General features: G+C 45.9%; 2 protein-coding genes across 3 annotated transcripts; one reads left to right on the top strand and one right to left on the bottom strand.

Moving 5' to 3' along the window:
- Positions 1 to 830: 830 nt before the first annotated feature.
- Positions 831 to 10,886, top strand: LOC130477927 (putative olfactory receptor 1F12P). Its single transcript, XM_056850012.1, has 2 exons — positions 831 to 1,757; positions 9,948 to 10,886. The coding sequence occupies exons 1-2, from the start codon at positions 831 to 833 to the stop codon at positions 10,884 to 10,886; spliced, it is 1,866 nt and encodes a 621-aa protein (XP_056705990.1).
- A 3,516-nt stretch (positions 10,887 to 14,402) lies between these two features.
- On the bottom strand, positions 14,403 to 17,460 carry LOC130485871 (olfactory receptor 1L1-like). Of its 2 annotated transcripts, XM_056859021.1 has the most exons (2): positions 16,546 to 17,457; positions 14,403 to 14,417 (listed from the first exon to the last, which is right to left on the bottom strand). In XM_056859021.1, exons 1-2 carry the CDS (start codon positions 17,455 to 17,457, stop codon positions 14,403 to 14,405), a joined length of 927 nt encoding a protein of 308 aa, XP_056714999.1. The 2 variants fall into 2 exon arrangements, with proteins under 2 accessions (XP_056714999.1, XP_056715007.1); XM_056859029.1 differs by lacking the exon at positions 14,403 to 14,417 and having other exon boundaries at positions 16,522 to 17,460.
- Between the last annotated feature and the right edge of the window lie 728 nt (positions 17,461 to 18,188).

Raw genomic sequence — 18,188 nt, 5'->3', positions numbered from 1 at the left:
TGCCGCCACATTGGGATTTCTTCTAAAGTATGTGACCAGCCCTTCTGTCCCTCAGTTGCTGGTCACGTTATTGGCCACCACCGACCACAAATAATTTTTTTTCATGCAGGCGGAAGAAAGAAAGAGACAAGGATAAATTATTTTGATGTCTCGGGCATTCAAAATGGTTTAGGTGGGAGAAGGGAGGCATGGGTGATGGGCATCACATGGGTGACACGGACACTATCCAGTAGGTGCTCATCAGAATACAAATGCACAATCACTGATTCCACAGAAGTGTGCAGAAATGTTCTCTTGCTGAGCCAGAATCTCATGACACTCAGAATTCCCAAGCCTTATCACACTACTAGTGTCTAGCTTTCCTTGGTTACTCATGGTAGTTACCTTTGAAACTGGTTCAAGTCTGCCGCATAGCGCACCATCTGACACCCAGTCCCTGAAGAGAGAAATTGGGTGAGAAATTATACATTACATACAAATAATAAATCCTACAGGCGGTTTCTTTAAATTAAATGAATAATAGGGCAGTGTTATGAGCAGACAAAGATGTATTCAGAGTAATGGGTCAGAGCACAGGGAGGCTTTGGAACAAAAGGGGGGATAGCAGAGATGGGGTTAAGCACCCTGTGATAACTCATTGCATCTTTGCTCAAAACCGCACCCTTCCAAACGGATCTGTTTGCTTGGCAGTTCAATTTCTACTATGCAAACTGCGTAGCGAGATGAAGGCAGGAGGATCGTGTGCCTCGGAATCCATCAATCGAAATTTCAGCTGCAGGATTCTCTACTAGTTTTCTTCTTATTCTCACCTTTACAGCAGCATCGGACTAATGGATCACAAGAACACAACGCAGGTCTCCGAATTCTTCCTCCGTGGATTCTCCTCAGAGCCAGAGGTCGAGAAACTCCTCTTTCCGCTTTTCCTCTTCATGTATTTGCTCACCATTGTGGGGAATGTAACCATCATCTTGTTGATCCGCTCGGATAGGCACCTCCTCCAAACCCCCATGTACTTCTTCCTCAGCCACCTCGCCGTCGCTGATTTGGGTTTTGCCAGCACCATTGTCCCCAAGGCACTACAGAACTTGCTATCTCAGAAAAAGACCATCTCCTACCATGGCTGTCTGGCCCAGATGTTCTTCTATATACATATTGGCAATGCAGATAGTTACCTTCTAGCCTCCATGGCCTATGACCGCTACGTGGCTATCTGCAGCCCACTGAACTATTCCTCCATTATGAGCCACAAGCGTTGCCTCCAACTAGCATCTGTGTCCTGGACTATCACCATGTTCCACTCATTGATTTATACCTTTTTGATGGCCCGTGTTGAGTTCTGCAATCCTGGGGAAATCCCCCATTTTTTCTGTGACCTTTACCCTGTTCTAGATGTTTCTTGCTCTGACTCGTACATCATAGATCTCGTATTGATGACTGAGGGGTTGGTGGAGATCCTGGGGCCGTTTGTGCTCATTATCATTTCCTATGCGCTCATCTTCTTCACCATCTTGAAGATCCCATCTGCCACCGGGAAGCGCAAGGCTTTCTCCACCTGCGGGTCCCACATTTGCGTGGTGGTCATGTACTTCGGTGGCATCAGCTTTGTTTATTTCAAGCCAAATTCTAATTTGGTGGAACGCCATGACACCTGGGCTGCTATGATGTATACCATGGTCAACCCCATGGTCAACCCCTTCATCTACAGCCTCAGGAACAATGAAATGAAGGCAGCTCTGAGGAGAGTCATTAGGAAGCATTTTCATTAATTTTGCAAGGGCCAAAGTATTGTTTTCTGGGGGGATCTTATCATTGTGTATTCCCTGAGATACAGATCGTGCCCTGTATGCCTTTGAGGAGTTTCCCCTCTTCATTTTGTTGAATTCCCCTCTTGCTTAACCATTATCATCAATAATGATGACCCAATTTGTCATTGGAAGGGAATTACTTTAAAAAAATGCATTCAGTTCATCAGCAAGATGAATGCATGGGACTAGTAAGCAAAAACACTCCCTGCGAGCTAACATCATTAAAAAAAATCTCTGTCCCCATTAGATACTTGGGGAGGGGAGAACTATGTAAAATGACTTTTTCTATGGATTCTACTTTCCTTTCTTCCCACCCCTTCAATGGTACCAAAAGCCAATCCACTTCTACAGCTGCACGCAGCGGCTCAATATCAGTTGCTCCGCCTTTCCTGCAGCCAATAGCATTCCATTCAAAGCACCTGGGAACTAAAACCGCCAGCGCTTGTTCCAGCCTCAGACGCCAGCCTCCACAAACTTTTGCAGTTGCAACCCCGTGGCTCCCCTGATTGCCTGCACATCGCCAATGTGTTATACAAGTGGGGGGGGTGTGCCACTTAAGAACTGGCTCCGGACTCATAGGGGAGGGTGACTGCCAAAACCTGTAATCTACTTTGAGAGTCTCTATTGATGGGACTCTCACTCTTACCGTTGTGTACATAGTTAGGATCACTGGATCCTCCTTGTGTGTTGTTCTTTATTATGCATTGAATTTATTTGAAATTGCCAATCAGTATTTAACCACTTCATTGCTTTATTATGTGTTTATATGCTTTGATTTATTCTACCATTTTAAAATAATTGTTGATTGTTTTAATGGTTAATTAGGGAATCCCTTCCACACACCCACGGACGCTGAAAGTAGTGTCTGACTTAAACTTCACCATGCCAGTCAGCTCGTTTTTTATCCTGACAAAGTATCCGGATCCGATTGCTTTTCCACTACTGTCCTCATCCTCTCTCCCTTCTCCCCTCTACCCCTTGTCTGAGTCACCTTGTAACAGCTCACAGCCAGCTTATCTCTTGGGCGACCCCAGCGATTGATTAGCGATCTGGTATGTGTGAAAGAAGTCATACGCCAGTGCCGTATGTCTTTGTTGGGGGGGGGGGTTATAAGCAGTTGGACCCCTCCTCCCATTAAGGGGTGCCATGAAGGCATGGAAGCCAAAAACTGGCATAAGAGCAAGACACTGCTCCCCACAAAATGGATGCCTCTCAGAGGGTTTTGGGATCCATCTTGTGTGTCAAACTTGGGCAGGAAGGCGGTTGACCACTGAACTTTTCCCCTGGCCCTAAGATGTGCCTGGCTGGACAATGGGGCTAGCTAATCTCTCTTGTGTCAGCCTAAGGTGATTCAGTCAGCACTCCGAGCAGACAACTACATACCCTATCTGCACCCATCCCAGCAATCAATCAGTATTCAAGAGACTAGCCCAGGCCTTCTCTTAGGTCCTGATGACTCACCAAACCTCTCCTATCTTATTGTTGGAACCCTGGAAAAGCAATCAATTTTTTGTCCCTGGCTTTCCTGCCAGTTTACCTCATACCATCTTAAGACCCATTTTGAGGCATAAATATTGGTCCTTTGGCCATTCATAGTGTGTGTATGTTCTGGATCTGTGTGTACACCCCTGCTTGTGTGTGGGCTCCTTCCTTTGCTCCCAAAAACGCTGGTCTTCAGCGCTGGTTTTCGTCTTCAGCGCTGCTTTCCCTGGACGTCCCTTCAAGACTGGTAACTATCACCCATCCCTGAAATGCCATCCAACTTCCTCCCTTTTCTTTTAGTCACCTCTTGTATGCTTTGTGTATGCTAAATTCTTAAAAAAAAACACAACCTTTCAACTGTACAACTGCCTTCTCATTTGAGATTTTTCTCCCAGGACTATCCTGTTATACATAGGTTATTGATCCCAGTTACCTCCAGCTAATATCAAATTAAGTGGAAGCTGCCTGCTTAGGGTAACAGTAAAGTTGTCAGCTTCTTGAATTTTCTTAGGAACAGATGCTTTCCTTGTTCATGATCAATCAATAAAGAAAAGAGTTTCTACTCCAGTTATTAGTACCTATTTGGTTCCTTCTTTGAACCCAGCTAAAATTTGTAATTTTACCATCATAACCCAAACAACATTACCCTGCCTAACCTATCTTATCGTTATAAGGCCGAGGGCTGTCAGTTATTTCTTGAAAAGAATTTTTTTAAAAAATGTTGGAGGAAAATAGAGCCTGGGCAATTATATCTTCATTTTTCATTTTATGTAGGCTAAATTAAGTATATGTGAAACTCCCAGAATGAACCTTCCAAACTCTATTATCTCCAAGTTCTATTATCTTCCTCACCCATGCCATTTCTCTGTTCTATCACCAAGGGTGCTTTCGCATGTGCCGAATAATGCACTTTCAATCCACTGTAAATGCACTTTGCAGCTGGATTTTACTGTGTGAAATGGCAAAACCCACTAGCAAACAATCTTTAAAGTGCATTGAAAGTGCATTATTCAGGGTGTGTGTAAGAGCCCCTAGGCTCTTTAGCAATGACATGACCACTCAGCCAGCTTTCTTCCGGCCACACTCTCTTCCGCCCCCCTATCATGGTAGAACCCCTTGCCCTCCAGTGTGAACGCAATCACCACCACATACCCCTGTCGAGCGGATTAGATTAGAGTCCTCAGGATACAACCCAGAAACCCAAGCTACAAAAAGCTAGTGTTTGTTGATTTACAGTGCACAGATTATTTACAGCAATCTCTTACACTCTCGACTTCCACCAACATCTCCCCACACCCAGTCATAGGGTAATAGACATTTATACATTTCACAGGCATCAGGAACCAATCAGCTTACAGCTGAGTCATTGCTTAGTCATTGCTCTTATTTCATCAGTTATGGTTAACACCTGTTCTAACCAGCTCAAGGCAGTCTCCCAGGAGGCAATGTGTTCCTGAGCTTTCAGTTTCTGATATGCCCTGACTTGCATTTCTTGACAACCCCTTTCCCTTATTCATCCCTGTTGTTAACTGCTGGGGGCTGGATTTCACCTGGAATTACAACGGATCTCCAGGTGACAGAGATTAGTTTCTCTGAATAAAACGACAACTTCAAAAGGCAGACTCTATGGTATACCACACAGTGTAGGAGAAACAGAAGTCCATCCCCAGGTATTGCCCCTAAAACTCCAGGAACTTCCCCAGCCAGAATCAGTAATGAAGACAAGTAGGATAAAATGTCTATAGCTTCAACCCCTAAAACATAGCTACCACCCCACCAGTGGTGAGCACCCAGCTCACGCAAGAAGCAGCAGTAGCAATTTCCCAGTAATTTTTCATTTTTTTTTCAGTTTTCCCCCCAGACAGTCCAGATCAATACCAGATACATAGCAATCTTACTTCGTAGGGGTATCATTCCACCAGAATAATCTTTGGGTAGGTGAGGAGGCCCTATGGGGGTCACCACTCTCGGTTCTTATTCTCTTTTCCAACTGAGCAGTGTCTTGAAGTTCACCTCAGGTTTCTTGGTCCCACCAAGATGCCACAGTCTTCTTCTCCACAGCTTTTCTGACCATTTGGAGGGCCACCTGATAATCATCTTGTGGATCCTCTCTGACATAAAAACTCTTCCACTCATTCATGTCTTTCTTACTTAGTCACTCGTCACTGGATGATCTTGGTTTTATCTCTGTCATTATGCCAAAGATGCTGCACTGATTTTCGAAAACGCATCTTGTGGTGGTCATAGAACCATAGAGTCGGAAGGGGCCGTACAGGCCATCTAGTCTAACCCCTTGCTCAATGCAAGATGAGCCTAGAGAATCCTGACAAGTGCTTCTCCAGCCTCTGCTTAAAGACTGCCAGGGAGGGGGAGCTCACCACCTCCCTAGGTAGCCGATTCCACTGTCGAACAACTCTTACTATAAAAATCCCCCCCCTAATATCCAGACGGTACCTTTCTGCCTGCAATTTAAACCCATTATTGCGAGTCCTATCCTCTGCTGCCAGCATTTATGTGGATGTATTTTTTTCTGGATTTTAATTTAGTTTTTAATTACATTAAAATGTGTTGTATATGATGCTGTGAGCCACCCTGAGTGGTGCTCCTAGTTAAGGTACTTCATTTGCAACCTTTCAAAACCATATTTGCAACTATGCTCTTGTTGGTGTGGATGGATGGATATTAAGATGCTGCTGATTCTATGTCTGCTGCTGCAACACAAATATTTTCATATGTGCCTCTGGAAGATCACAGTGCCAGAGATGATGAAAGCCCTATGTCTTAGCCCACCATGTCCAGGTTTGCCATCCTCCAGGTGGGGCATTGAGATCTCCTGAAATTACAACTGACCTCCACACCACAGAGATCAGTTCCCCTGGAGATAGTGGCTGCTTTGGAAGGTGAAGTCTACAGTATTATATCCTGCTGAGGTCCCTTCCCTCCCCAAACCCCATCCTCCCAAAGCTAAACCCCCAAATCTCACAAAATCAGATTACAAAATCATCAAGTAGAGTGTGGAAGAAAATGACCAGAAGGTGGATTAGATCATACAGGAATTATATTTTAACCCAGAAAATTTGTGCCTTTTGTCAGTTCTATGATGTGAGCACTGGACTTTATGCCAGCATAACTTGCCAAACTGGATTGTTGGCTTTGATAACTTAATTTAATAAACGTTCTTCCCAACCAAACGTACAACGAAATCACTAAGCATGGTCTTCTGAAAGTAAACTAGGATGGGCAGAACTCTACCCTACTCCAGGCTCTCTCCTTGTTTATGAAAAATCCCACATGGATTCCTTGCATCAACTCCATGGAAAATATTTTTTCTAAGGAGGGCATGCTGTAAACAGAGGCTAATTTGTTAAGCCCTTGAAATAGTATCTCAGAAGTATTCTCTGGAGAATCTCTGGAGAGGGAACCTGGGTTCCACTGTTCCAGAGGGCTTGAAGACATGAACAAAAGCCGACGTTGCCATTGGGGCGGTGCCTTCTCTTGCTACAGCAAAGTACGCATCAGATCTGCTCAGCAGCAGCAGGAGGTCTGCATTTCCAAGAAGGAACGCCAAAACTGTCTTCCCTGCCTCCTGAGTCCTCTGTGTGACGTTCCCTACGTCCTTCCAACTGGCAACAGCAGGGGCAGGCAACTAAGTTCTGCTTCTGATGCAAACCAAAAGCATCTTTCTTCGCTGCTTTCCTCAGTTGGGTAAGTAAGAGCATTTCCAGCACTGGGAAACTTCTACCCTCTTGAAACCTACCAAACACCTCCCAGTCTTATGCTACTTAATACAATCTCTACAAAAATCAATATATTTGGAACCTACTAATGCAAGAGAAAACAATATTCACCATTTTGAGTTTATAATATACATCCAGAAGCCTTGGGCACAGCTTGAGCATAGAATTGAAATGGGGGGGGGGGGATAAGTAGCAGAGAAAGTGTTAAATACCCACTGCTGTCCCACTCACTCGCAACTTTAAAATGCACCATGCTAAATTAATGTGCTTTCTGGCCAGATCAGTGGCCATTGTATAGTGTGGTCACGGCTGACTTATGGCAAACCCATTGGGTTTTCAAGGCAAGAGACATTCAGAAGGGGTTTGCCGTTACCTGCCTCCATGGGGGCTGAGAGAGTTCAGAGAGAACTGTGACTGGCCCAAGGTCACCTTGCAGGCTTCATGTGTAGGAAGAAACCAACCTGGTTCACCGGATTAGAGTCCACCGCTCATGTGGAGAAGTGGGGAAGTGAACCCGGTTCTCCAGATTAGAGTCTGCCTCTCATGTGGAGGAGTGGGGAAACAAACCTGGTTCTTCAAATTAGATTCCACCAATCTTAACCACTGCATTACACTGGCTCTGTATTGTATAGTGTCCAGAAAGTTTCTATGGGTGAGTGGTTCTGACTGCACTACATACCCAGACACACACACACACAAAGATAAGATTTTAAACCCATTTCTTTCAGACTGTCAGAAAAGACTAATGCCTGGTCTTTTCATTTCTCCAAGGCACCAGTTGAGGGCACATTATACTATGTGTGTGTGTTAAGTGCCGTCAAGTCGCTTCTGACTCATGGCGACCCTATGCATGAAAGTCCTCCAGAATGTCCTATTTTTGACAGCCTTACTCAGATCTTGCAAACTGAAGGCTGTGGCTTCCTTTATTGAGTCAATCCATCTCTTGTTGGGTCTTCCTACATTATACTATACAGGCAGGAATTATACAGTCCAATGTTGTACTTTCAGTAGAACCATACCAGTTCCTGAACAGAATATTCATCTCATAGGTGATGGGTCCCCAACCTTTTTGAGCCTGAGGGCTATTGGGACATTTGGTTAATATAGCAGAGTTTCCCCAGTCATAGAAGTATGATATCGAGTGCATTAAATATATCCCCCCAAAATATATATTGCAGAAAGCAAAACTTACATTTACAGAAAGGGACAGAAATGGATTCTCCCTGTCTGCTGATTGGATAGCTAAGTGGTGGTGGGTGGATTCTCTGCCTTGGACCAGATCAGACTAAACTTTGTTTTCTTGTTATTGGGTGTGTGGGTCTCTATATGGCCAATGAAGATCAATATATTTAAGTACAGGTAAGTGTAACACACCCTGACCTGGATGGCCCAGGCTAGTCTGATCTCGTCAGATCTCAGAAGCTAAGCAAGGTCAGCCCTGGTTAGTATTTGGATGGGAGACCACCAAGGAAGTCCTGGGTTGCTGTGCAGAGGAAGGCACTGGCAAACCACCTCTGTAAGTCTCTTGCTATGAAAACCCCAAAATGGGTCGCTATAAGTTAGCTGCGACTTGACAGCACTTTACACACACACACAAGTTTAACACAACACACACTGGGACAAAAATATTTGAACTTTACATTTGATAGGGTTTGAAGCTGAGAGGGAAAAGACATCTTGGGGTTGGTTGTGGTGAACAATTCATTGAAAATATTGACTATGCAACCATGGTGAAAAACAAACAAACTCCATGACAGGGATTATTAGGAAAAGATTTGAAGGTGGCCAACATGGTAATGTCCCTGTACATATATATTGGCCTCATTTGGGATAGTGCATACAGTTGTGGTCACTATGGTCTCTTATGCATGGCTGTTTCCCTCGCTGTCACTCCTCCAATGACTTCGGGTCTTTGTGTTGATTATGCACGCTGTTTCTGACCGTCAGAGGTCGCCTCGCTCTCCCCTTGCGTTTCCCCGCATTTTGCCAGCGTTTTCAGGGACCTGTTTTATCTCAAATTTGAAAACATGGGCAAAACACAGGGAAACGCAGGGGGAGAGAGCAAGGCGACCTTTGATGGTAGGAAACAGCATGCAAAATCAAAACAAAGACCCGAAGTCGTCGGAGGGGTGACAGCGAGAGAAACAGGTATGCATAAAAGGCCTGTATCTCAAAAAGGATATTGCAGAGCTGGAAAAAGTGTAGAGAAAGAGCAACCGAGATGATTATGGGTCGGAGCACTTTCCTGTAACAAGCTTCAAAATTCATGTCTGAGTGTTTTGTCTTTAAATGGTGTTTGAATTTTGAAGGTTTCACAGATTCAGCACTGAGAACAACATTGCACAAAACGCATTGTGGCTTCTCTATGCCATTGCTGATCAAGGTGGTAAAGTCAAATTTTAGATAGTCTTCTGAATATTTACATTTTTTCTCAAACTTTTCAGGCCGCCCAAAAGAAAGGCACACTGGAAGGCCAGAATAGCGACCACGCTGCAGTCGCCTTTTAGTCTCCCTCCCCATTATCGTCTGTTTTGTTTTCTTCAACCTCCCGGCCTTGTTGTTTCTCCCCCTCCACTCCGGAAAGGGGAGGCAAAGCAAGGTTGCTGCCGCAGGAGATCCAAAGAACATAAGAAAAGGCCCGGCTGGATCAGACCAAGGCCCATCGAGTACAGCCGTCTGTTCATGCAAGGGCCAAACCAGGTGCCTCTAGGAAGCCCCCCAAACAAGACTCTATCCTCCCAGGAGCCGGGGAAGGAAAGCAGGAGGAAGGGGGGGGGAGAAGAGATGTCATCTCCCATCCCCGCCTCCCTTGGGAGTCGCGACCCACAGGTTGGGAACCACTGCACTAGGTAGACCACTGGTCCGATGCAGCACGACTCTTTTTATGTTCTTATGTTCTTCTGTTCCCTACAGTAGCATCTGACTCATGAATCCAAAGAACACAACTCCGGTCTCTGAATTCTTGCTTCATGGTTTCTCAGCCGAGCCAGAGGTTCAAAGAGTCCTCTTCTTCCTCTTCCTCTCTATGTATCTACTCAACCTCATTGGGAATATGACCATCATCTTGTCGATCCGCTGCGATCCGCAGCTCCTGCAGACCCCCATGTACTTCTTCCTCAGCTACCTTGCAGTAGCCGATATGGGTTTTGCCAGCACCATCATCCCCAAGACTCTACAGAACTTACTGTGTCGCAAAAAGACCATCTCCTACTGCGGTTGCCTGGCACAAATGTTTTTCTATATCTATTTTGGCAATGCAGACAGCTACCTGCTGGCTTCCATGGCCTACGATCGCTATGCGGCAATCTGTCGGCCAATGTACTATTCCACCATGATTAGCCCCACACGCTGTCGCCAACTGGCTACAGTGTGTTGGACTATCCCCATGATCCATTCTTTGCTTTATACCATTTTGATGGCCCGTGTTGAGTTCTGCAACCCTGGAGAGATCCGTCATTTCATCTGTGACATCCACCCTGTTCTGGAAGTGTCTTGCTCTGACACCAAAGTCATCGATTTGGTCTTGCTCACCGAGGGGATGGTGGAGATCCTGGGGCCGTTTGTGCTCATTATCATTTCCTATGCATTCATCTTCTACTCCATCATGAAGATTCCATCTGCCACTGGGAAGCGCAAGGCCTTCTCCACGTGCGGGTCCCACATATGCGTGGTGGTCTTGTTCTATGGTGGCGTAAGCTCTGTCTACTTCAAGCCAAACACCAAGAACCCCGGTTTCCAGGATACAGTAGCGACTGTGATGTATACCATGGTGATCCCCATGCTGAATCCCTTCATCTACACCCTCAGGAACAGTGAGATGAAGTCAGCCATGAGAAGAGTAATTAGGCGGCATTTCTATTAAATTCACATGGTCCAGGCTAGATCTGTGGTTCGGGTTGCTTGCTCCCTCTACGGACAATACCCCATTTTGCTCTCAGTGCTGCTGCAACTGTAAAAGTATTCACAGTAGCAATGGAGATTCCACACAAGGCATTTCCTGCATTATGTATTTGCCCCCACTATTTCTCCTCTTGACAAAGGAGATTGTTTTGCCACCTTTAAAAAAAAAACAGTAGTAGTTATATCACTGTAGTGGAATGCCACTATAGTAGAGTTGCCAGCTCTGGGTTGGAAAATACTTGGATACTTTGGGGGTGGAGTCTGAGGAGGGCGGTGTTTAGAGAAGGGAGGGACTTCAATGCCACAGAGTCCAATGGCCAAAGCAGCCATTTTCTCCAGGGGAACTGATCTCTGTCACCTGGAGATCAGTTGTAATAGTGGGAGATCTCCATCCACCACCTGGAGATTGGCAACCCTACACCATAGTGATATATGCACATAGGGTTGCCAACTTCGGCTGTGGCTCAGTGGCAGAGCATCTGCTTGGCATGCAGAATGTCCCAGGTTCAATCCCCGGCATCTCCAGTTAAAGGGACTAGGCAAGCAGGTGATGTGAAAGACCCCTGCCTGAGACCCTGGAGAGCGGCTGCCGGTCTGAATAGACAATACTGACTTTGATGGATCAAGGGTCTGATTCAAGTACTAGCAAAGAGCACCTCTTTATGTAATCAATGAGTTATATATCTATATCTTTATATATCAATCTTTAATGGCATATAAATTACAATTGCAATCATTAAATGTAGCTGTATCCAGATAACTAATACCGTTTAAATGTAAATAAAATCAGTTAATCATGACAACAATCAAATGGGTTTATGCCTGGTTCCTCGAATCATCACAGCAGCTAAAAGAAACTTTGCTACCTCCTCTGTGATACAGGGGTGCTGGTCAGCCTGGAGGAAAGCCTCTTTCTGCATCAGAGGGTCGATGCAGGTTTCCCATAGGGACACATAAAAAGCACAATAAAGCAACACATGAGCCACTGTTTCTGGTTGGTCCTGCGAGCATGGACAGGTCCGATTACAGACAGGGATGTTCTTAAATCTACCAATCAATGGCTGAGGAAGTAGTAGATAGGGGACTGGAGGAGCTGCAAATCGGAGCGGATAACAAAGATGGTTGTCTCGTTCCCCAGTACGTTGAGTAATACATGGTGAAGAAGAGTGGGAAGAGAGTTTTCGAACCTCTGGTTGGGAAGGGAAACCGTGGAGGAGGAATTCAGAGACTTGAGTTGTGTTCTTGGGGTTCATTAGTTCTGTGCAGCCGTAGGGTTGAGGATACCAAGAAAAGTGGAGACCTGCAACCCACTTTAAGGCTGATAAATTCAAAGGTGTACAATTCCCCACTAATGAGGTATCCAGTCAGTAGACTATGGGAGACCCCTGATGGATTAATTGTCTCTCTTCCGTTTATCTCCCAATAAACGTGCATCATGCTCTCTCTCTCTCATCTTGCATCATAAGAAGTGCCTTTTAAGTGCCTTTTAAGTACAGATCCCTGTGGCAAAGTTTGTGCATGTGGGGCCTCTGGGGCCCTCTCCCTGTGGTGTGTGTTCTGGCTTGCTGGTGTGTCTGCCAACGAGGCCATCCAGGGGTTTGACTAGATTGTCAAGCCATGGAGAGACCGCGCAGGCGGATCTGCAACTCCTCAGAGCTCGGGCGCCAGCAGAACTGCCCTTGTCGCCAGCATAAGTGTGTGTTGTTGCATGATTAGACGCACTTATGCTGGCTGCGAGGTCATGCCGCCTCCTAAGAGGACTGCCCCCCGCCTCAGGAATGCACGGCAAAAGATCTGTGGAAACTGCTGATCTTCGGGTTTAGAAGAAGAAGAAGAAGAAGAAGAAGAAGAAGAAGAAGAAGAGGAGGAGGAGGAGGAGGAGGAGGAGGAGGAGGAGTTGGTTTTTCTGTGCCGACTTTCTCCATCACTTAAGGAAGAGTCAAACCGGCTTACAATCATCTTCCCTTCCCTTCCCCACAACAGACACCTTGTGAGGTAGGTGAGGCTGAAAGAGTGTGACTGGCCCAAAGTCACCCAGCTGGCTTTGTGTGTAGGAGTGAGGAAACAAGTCCAGGTCACCAGATTAGCCTCCACCGCTCATGTGGAGGAGTGGGGGAATCAAACTCGGTTCTCCAGATCAGAGTCCACCGCTCCAAACCGCTGCTTTTAACCACACCACCACACTGGTTTACATTTTCCCGTCTGAGTAACTGAGGTGTTACAGTGGGCCAGCAGGGTTTGCTGGGTCTGGTCTCTAACCTAGTTGCAGCACAACGCTTTATTTAAATCTGGGGTCAAACAACTCTAAAACAGAACTGAAGCAAAGCATAAGCATTAGGGTTGCCAGGTCCCTCTTCGCCACCAGCGGGAGATTTTTGGGGTGGAGCCTGAGGAAAGCGGGGTTTGGGGAGGGGAGGGACTTCAATGCCATAGAGTCCACCTTCCAAAGGGGCCGTTTTCTCCAGGGGAACTGATCTCTATTGGCTGGAAATCAGTTATACTTATTATTTGACAACTCGTCTTTCTAGAGCTTTCTGTTTAGCTAGACTGAATGTGTTGGGCGCAAAAGCCAGACCCCGCTCAATGGCACAGACCCACCAAGAACGGGGACGACTCGGGTTATGTCTTTAGAAGCAAGAGGTAAATTTTATTATGCCAGCGGGAAGAATCTGTCTCACGACAACCAAATACAACAAGTCACCACGCAACACATAGGAGTATTTATACAATTTTGAGTTCTTTGTCTACCTTTTTGCTTTCTGCGCATGCCTATGATCTCACATAAGTGCCTTCTACGCATGCCCGGGAGCCCACACCATCAATTAGCTTAATTGGTGCAGCACTTTAGCCTTTGGCCTTTTCTGTACCATATCTTCATTTCTGTGCCAACCTCGATACGTTTGAAACTGGCCAAATGCCCCTGTTTAGCTCATCCTGCTTGAGGTAACACATGAGAGGTATACCTTCTAATGTTATTTTGGCATGCCTTTTCCCAATTAAGCTTTCATCCTGGCAGGCCTTCGTCCTATTGAATAGGTGTGATCTAATCCTTGGAGTGGTTTCTAAACTTCTGTCTTATCTAGTGAACTTCTGTATGCTTGCTGCTCTCTACCTTCTACTTTTCTGAGGAGAGCCAAGTCCCTCCTTGCCTATGTAGATATCTAAAGCTTATACATACATTCTCTTAAATGCTTCAATGAAGTGCTTTTCATACATTTCTGACATATTTCAGTGAAGTGGTACTATAGGTGGTACCGCTATAATATGTGTGCTCATACAGTTACACTGTGACTAACATATCTTTACTACAAACTTGGATTTTAGCTTGTGCGCTTACTGGAACTGTTGTGATGCACAGTGAAAACCAAATTAATTGAGATTTTTCACTTCCTTCAAATGCTAACCCCTCTATGGTTATGCAGGGCAGAATTTTTGACTATACCATACCCAGACAGGACCTGTCCTTGCTCTTCTGGCTCTACTGATTCATTAGCTCGTGTCCTTTTGGAATGCCACTTTTATGAGGAACTTTGATCACGTTATATCTCTCCCCTTTTAACATATCAATCTAACGCCTCTGTGTCTGACATAATGCCTTTTTTATTAAGTGACAGGGATCCCAAGGCTACATTGTCAGTGGCAAGATTTATTTCAGTCCTTATGTCCCTCAAACATTAGATTTATGCTGCTCAAGATCAATGGATCAAGGAGTTTCTAAGGGATAAAAGGAAAAGGAAATCAGTTGTAATAGCGGGAGATCTCCAGCTAGTACCTGGAGACTGGCAACCTTAATAAGCATCATTATATGTTAAATTACGTAGCTACCTGGTCAGAGCATACTTACAGAGATAGGAAAATCCATTGATCATTGCCCAATATGTCCAATGGGGCGGGCTGATTAACCCCCCTTCCAAATAGCAGAACATGGTGGGAAATGCTAATAATGATTTTGTGGCACTGTAAAATGGGCGCTACATGGGCATCGCCGTGATTATCAAAGCTATTGCTATGAGGGGAAGAATGAACACTTTCTTCCCTAGTGGATGGCTAGGGTTGCTAACCTCCGGGTACTGAATCCAAATAATACATAGGTTGACCCCCAAACAATGCACTATACAAGGTATAATAAGAGTAATTCAACAATGAAGAAAAAGAAGAGTTGGCTTTTATATGCCAACTTTAACTACCCCTTAAGGCAGAATCAAACCGGCTTACAATCACCTTCCCCTCCCCACAATAGACACCCTGTGAGGCAGGTGGGGCTGAGAAAGTGTGACTAGCCCAAGGCCACCCAGCTGGCTTCGTGTGTAGGAGTGGGGAAACCAATCCAGTTCACCAGATTAGCCTCCACCACTTATGTGGAGGAGTGGGGGACTCAAACCCAGTTCTCCAGATCAGAGTCCACCGCTCCAAACCACCACTCTTAACCACTACACCATGCTGGCTCTCTGAATAGCAATGGTTGTGCTATTCAAAATGAATTAAATAACATGTTCATATCAATGCCTCAATGTCTCCTCATACCACATATATAACCGTGCATTCCTGAGGGGGGGGGGCGAGTCCTCTTAGGAGGCGGCATGACCTCGCCGCCAGTGTAAGTGCATCTAATCACGCAACAAGACACACTTATGCTGGCAGCGAGGGTACTTCCGCCGGTGCCCCAGCACCGCAGAGCAGCGCCTCGCCCCTCCGCTGGCGCAGCCTCTTCGTGGCGCAGGCCATGGCGGAGAATTGCCGTGCTGGTGGTGGTGGTGGGTGTGTCCGGGGTGGGCTGGGGGGCCCTTTCGGCCCCAGACGCCGGTGGCTAGGATGGCGTTGCTGCACCTGCTGTTTGGCAGGCACAGCCTTGCTGTTTTCAATGGGGCGAAAGGCCCCGTTGGAAGAAAAAAAAGCGAAATGGCTTTTTTGTTTGTTTATTGGAGTATGGGGAATGGCCTTAGGAGATGGCTCGCCTGTGCCAATTCTCAGGAATAAGCGGTAAGTCTACAACAAATTTACATTTTCCAAGACATAGTGCTGTCTATTATAAATCCTGATATGATATTACAAAAACAGAGCTGAGCAAAGCATGCAGAAAGCGACTTCCAGGATGTAGTGCCTACGGTTAAGCAAACTCCCAAGGAGACGCGTAATTTCAGTGTGCGCCTTCCTGAAGCACTTCACATCAAATTCTGGAGCACCAGCCAGCAGGAAAACGGTCTTGTAGAAATTACTTGTTTCGTCCTCCATCTTCGTCAGTTCCATTTATGTGTCCTTCAATGAAGCATACTGCTTACAATACTATTGCAGATCCTTCACTTAAGGTTCCATATCGGATACATAGATCTCCTGCTGTAACAAATGATCTCCATCCAAGAGAGATCAGTTCCCCTGGGGAAAATGGCAGCTTTGGCCATTGGACTCTAGGGCATTGAAGTCCCTCTCCTCCCCAAACCCTGCCTTCCTCAGGCTCCACCCCCAAAACCTCCCAACGGTGGTGAAGAGGGACCAGGCAACCCTATGGATGGTTCCAATTCCACTCCCCCTCTTGCTCTTGAGTCTTGAGGAAAAGATAGGGATACCCAATCACAGATGTAGGTTAGCTCGTGAAGAAATTAACGAAAATGGCGCTTGATGACCCTCTTCAGGGCTGCCTTCATCTCACTGTTCCTGAGGGTATAGAGGAAGGGATTCAGCATAGGGGTCACCACAGTATACATCACAGTTGCTACAGTTTCTTGGAAGCTTGGGTTCTTGGAATCTGGCTTAAAATAGACCCAGCTTATAGAGCCATAGAACAAGACCACCACACAAATGTGGGAGCCACAGGTGGAGAAGGCCTTGCGCTTCCCAACGGCGGATGGAATTTTAATCACGGTGTAGAAGATGAACGCATAGGAAATGATAATGAGCGCAAAAGGCGTCACCATCTCCATGACCCCCTCGGTCATCACTATCAGTTCTATGATACTGGTATCAGAGCAGCAGACAGACAACATTGGGAAAACATCACAGAAAAAATCAGGGATCTCTTCAGGGTCACAAAACTCAATGCGGGACATCAAAATTGTATACAACGAAGCGAGGATTATGGGGACAGTCCAGGACACCATTGCCAGTAGGAGACAATGCTTGCGACTCATCATGGCAGAATAGTGCAGTGGGCAGCAGATAGCCACGTAGCGGTCATAGGCCATGGAAGCCAGCAGGAAGCTGTCTGAGTTGCCAAAAGATATAAAGAAATACATCTGGGCCAGACAACCCCGGTAGGAGATAGTCTTCTTCTGAGACAGCAAATTATCTAGCGCCTTGGGAATGGTGGTGGAGGTGAAACCGATATCTGCTAGGGCAAGGTGGCTGAGGAGGAAGTACATCGGCGTCTGCAGCAGCTGCATGTCGGAGCGGATCAACAAAATGATCGTTACATTCCCCAGGAGGGTGAGCAGGTAGATGGAAAGGAGGAGCGGGAAGAGGAGTCTTTGGACCTCAGGAGGGGATGGAAAACCTTGGAGGAGGAATTCAGAAACATCCGTTGTGTTCCTGTGATTCATTGGACCGATGGCGCTGTAGGGATGAGACAGCAAGAAAGTTAGAGGCCCACAGCCAATGCTGGCTAATAAATTCCCAGACTCACAATTCTCCCTTCCACTACTATCTACCTACCCAACAACCAAACTATGAGAGAACCCTTCCATGATGCAGTCTCTCTCCATCTCACATCTCTGTCTCCCTCTCCCTGATTCATGCATTATTCATGTCGAGTCGGTCAGTGTCTGAAAATATCTCTGGGCTTCTTGATTCCAGAGTTTTGACCGAGCTCAAGCAGGAATTGAGTGGTGCCTCTGATGTAATCCAAGCACTTTCTCTCTATGACAACCTTACTGGCAATATTAATTCAACCCTCCAGACACAATTCTCAGCACATAATAGTGGAAAAAGTACTGGCATTATTCATGCCACGCTAGAGATGTGCATCAGCATCAAGATTCTGTGTCAGAATTGTGTCAGAACTGTGAGGTTCCTGATCTGAAATTCAGGATTTTAAAACAAAATCTAATTTTCCCACTGAGCCCTGTTTTTAAAAAATGGGGTCGGGTATAGTTCAGTATACCCTTGACCGAAGAACAGTACATACCTATCTAGGACAGTCGTCCTCTTCCACCGAGCACAAAGCTTCGAGAGGGACGCATTCCCAGGATTCTACCTTACTTAAAGGAAATGTTACAATTCCCTTGGAACCAACAATGATAGTACGCATCCCTATTGTAAATTTCTGTGCTGG

Source organism: Euleptes europaea, chromosome 1 (genome assembly GCF_029931775.1).
Source record: "Euleptes europaea isolate rEulEur1 chromosome 1, rEulEur1.hap1, whole genome shotgun sequence".
Taxonomy (NCBI): Eukaryota; Metazoa; Chordata; class Lepidosauria; order Squamata; family Sphaerodactylidae; genus Euleptes; species Euleptes europaea.
The sequence above is the reverse complement of the archived record's forward strand: the minus strand, read 5'-3'. Positions and strand labels throughout refer to the sequence as shown.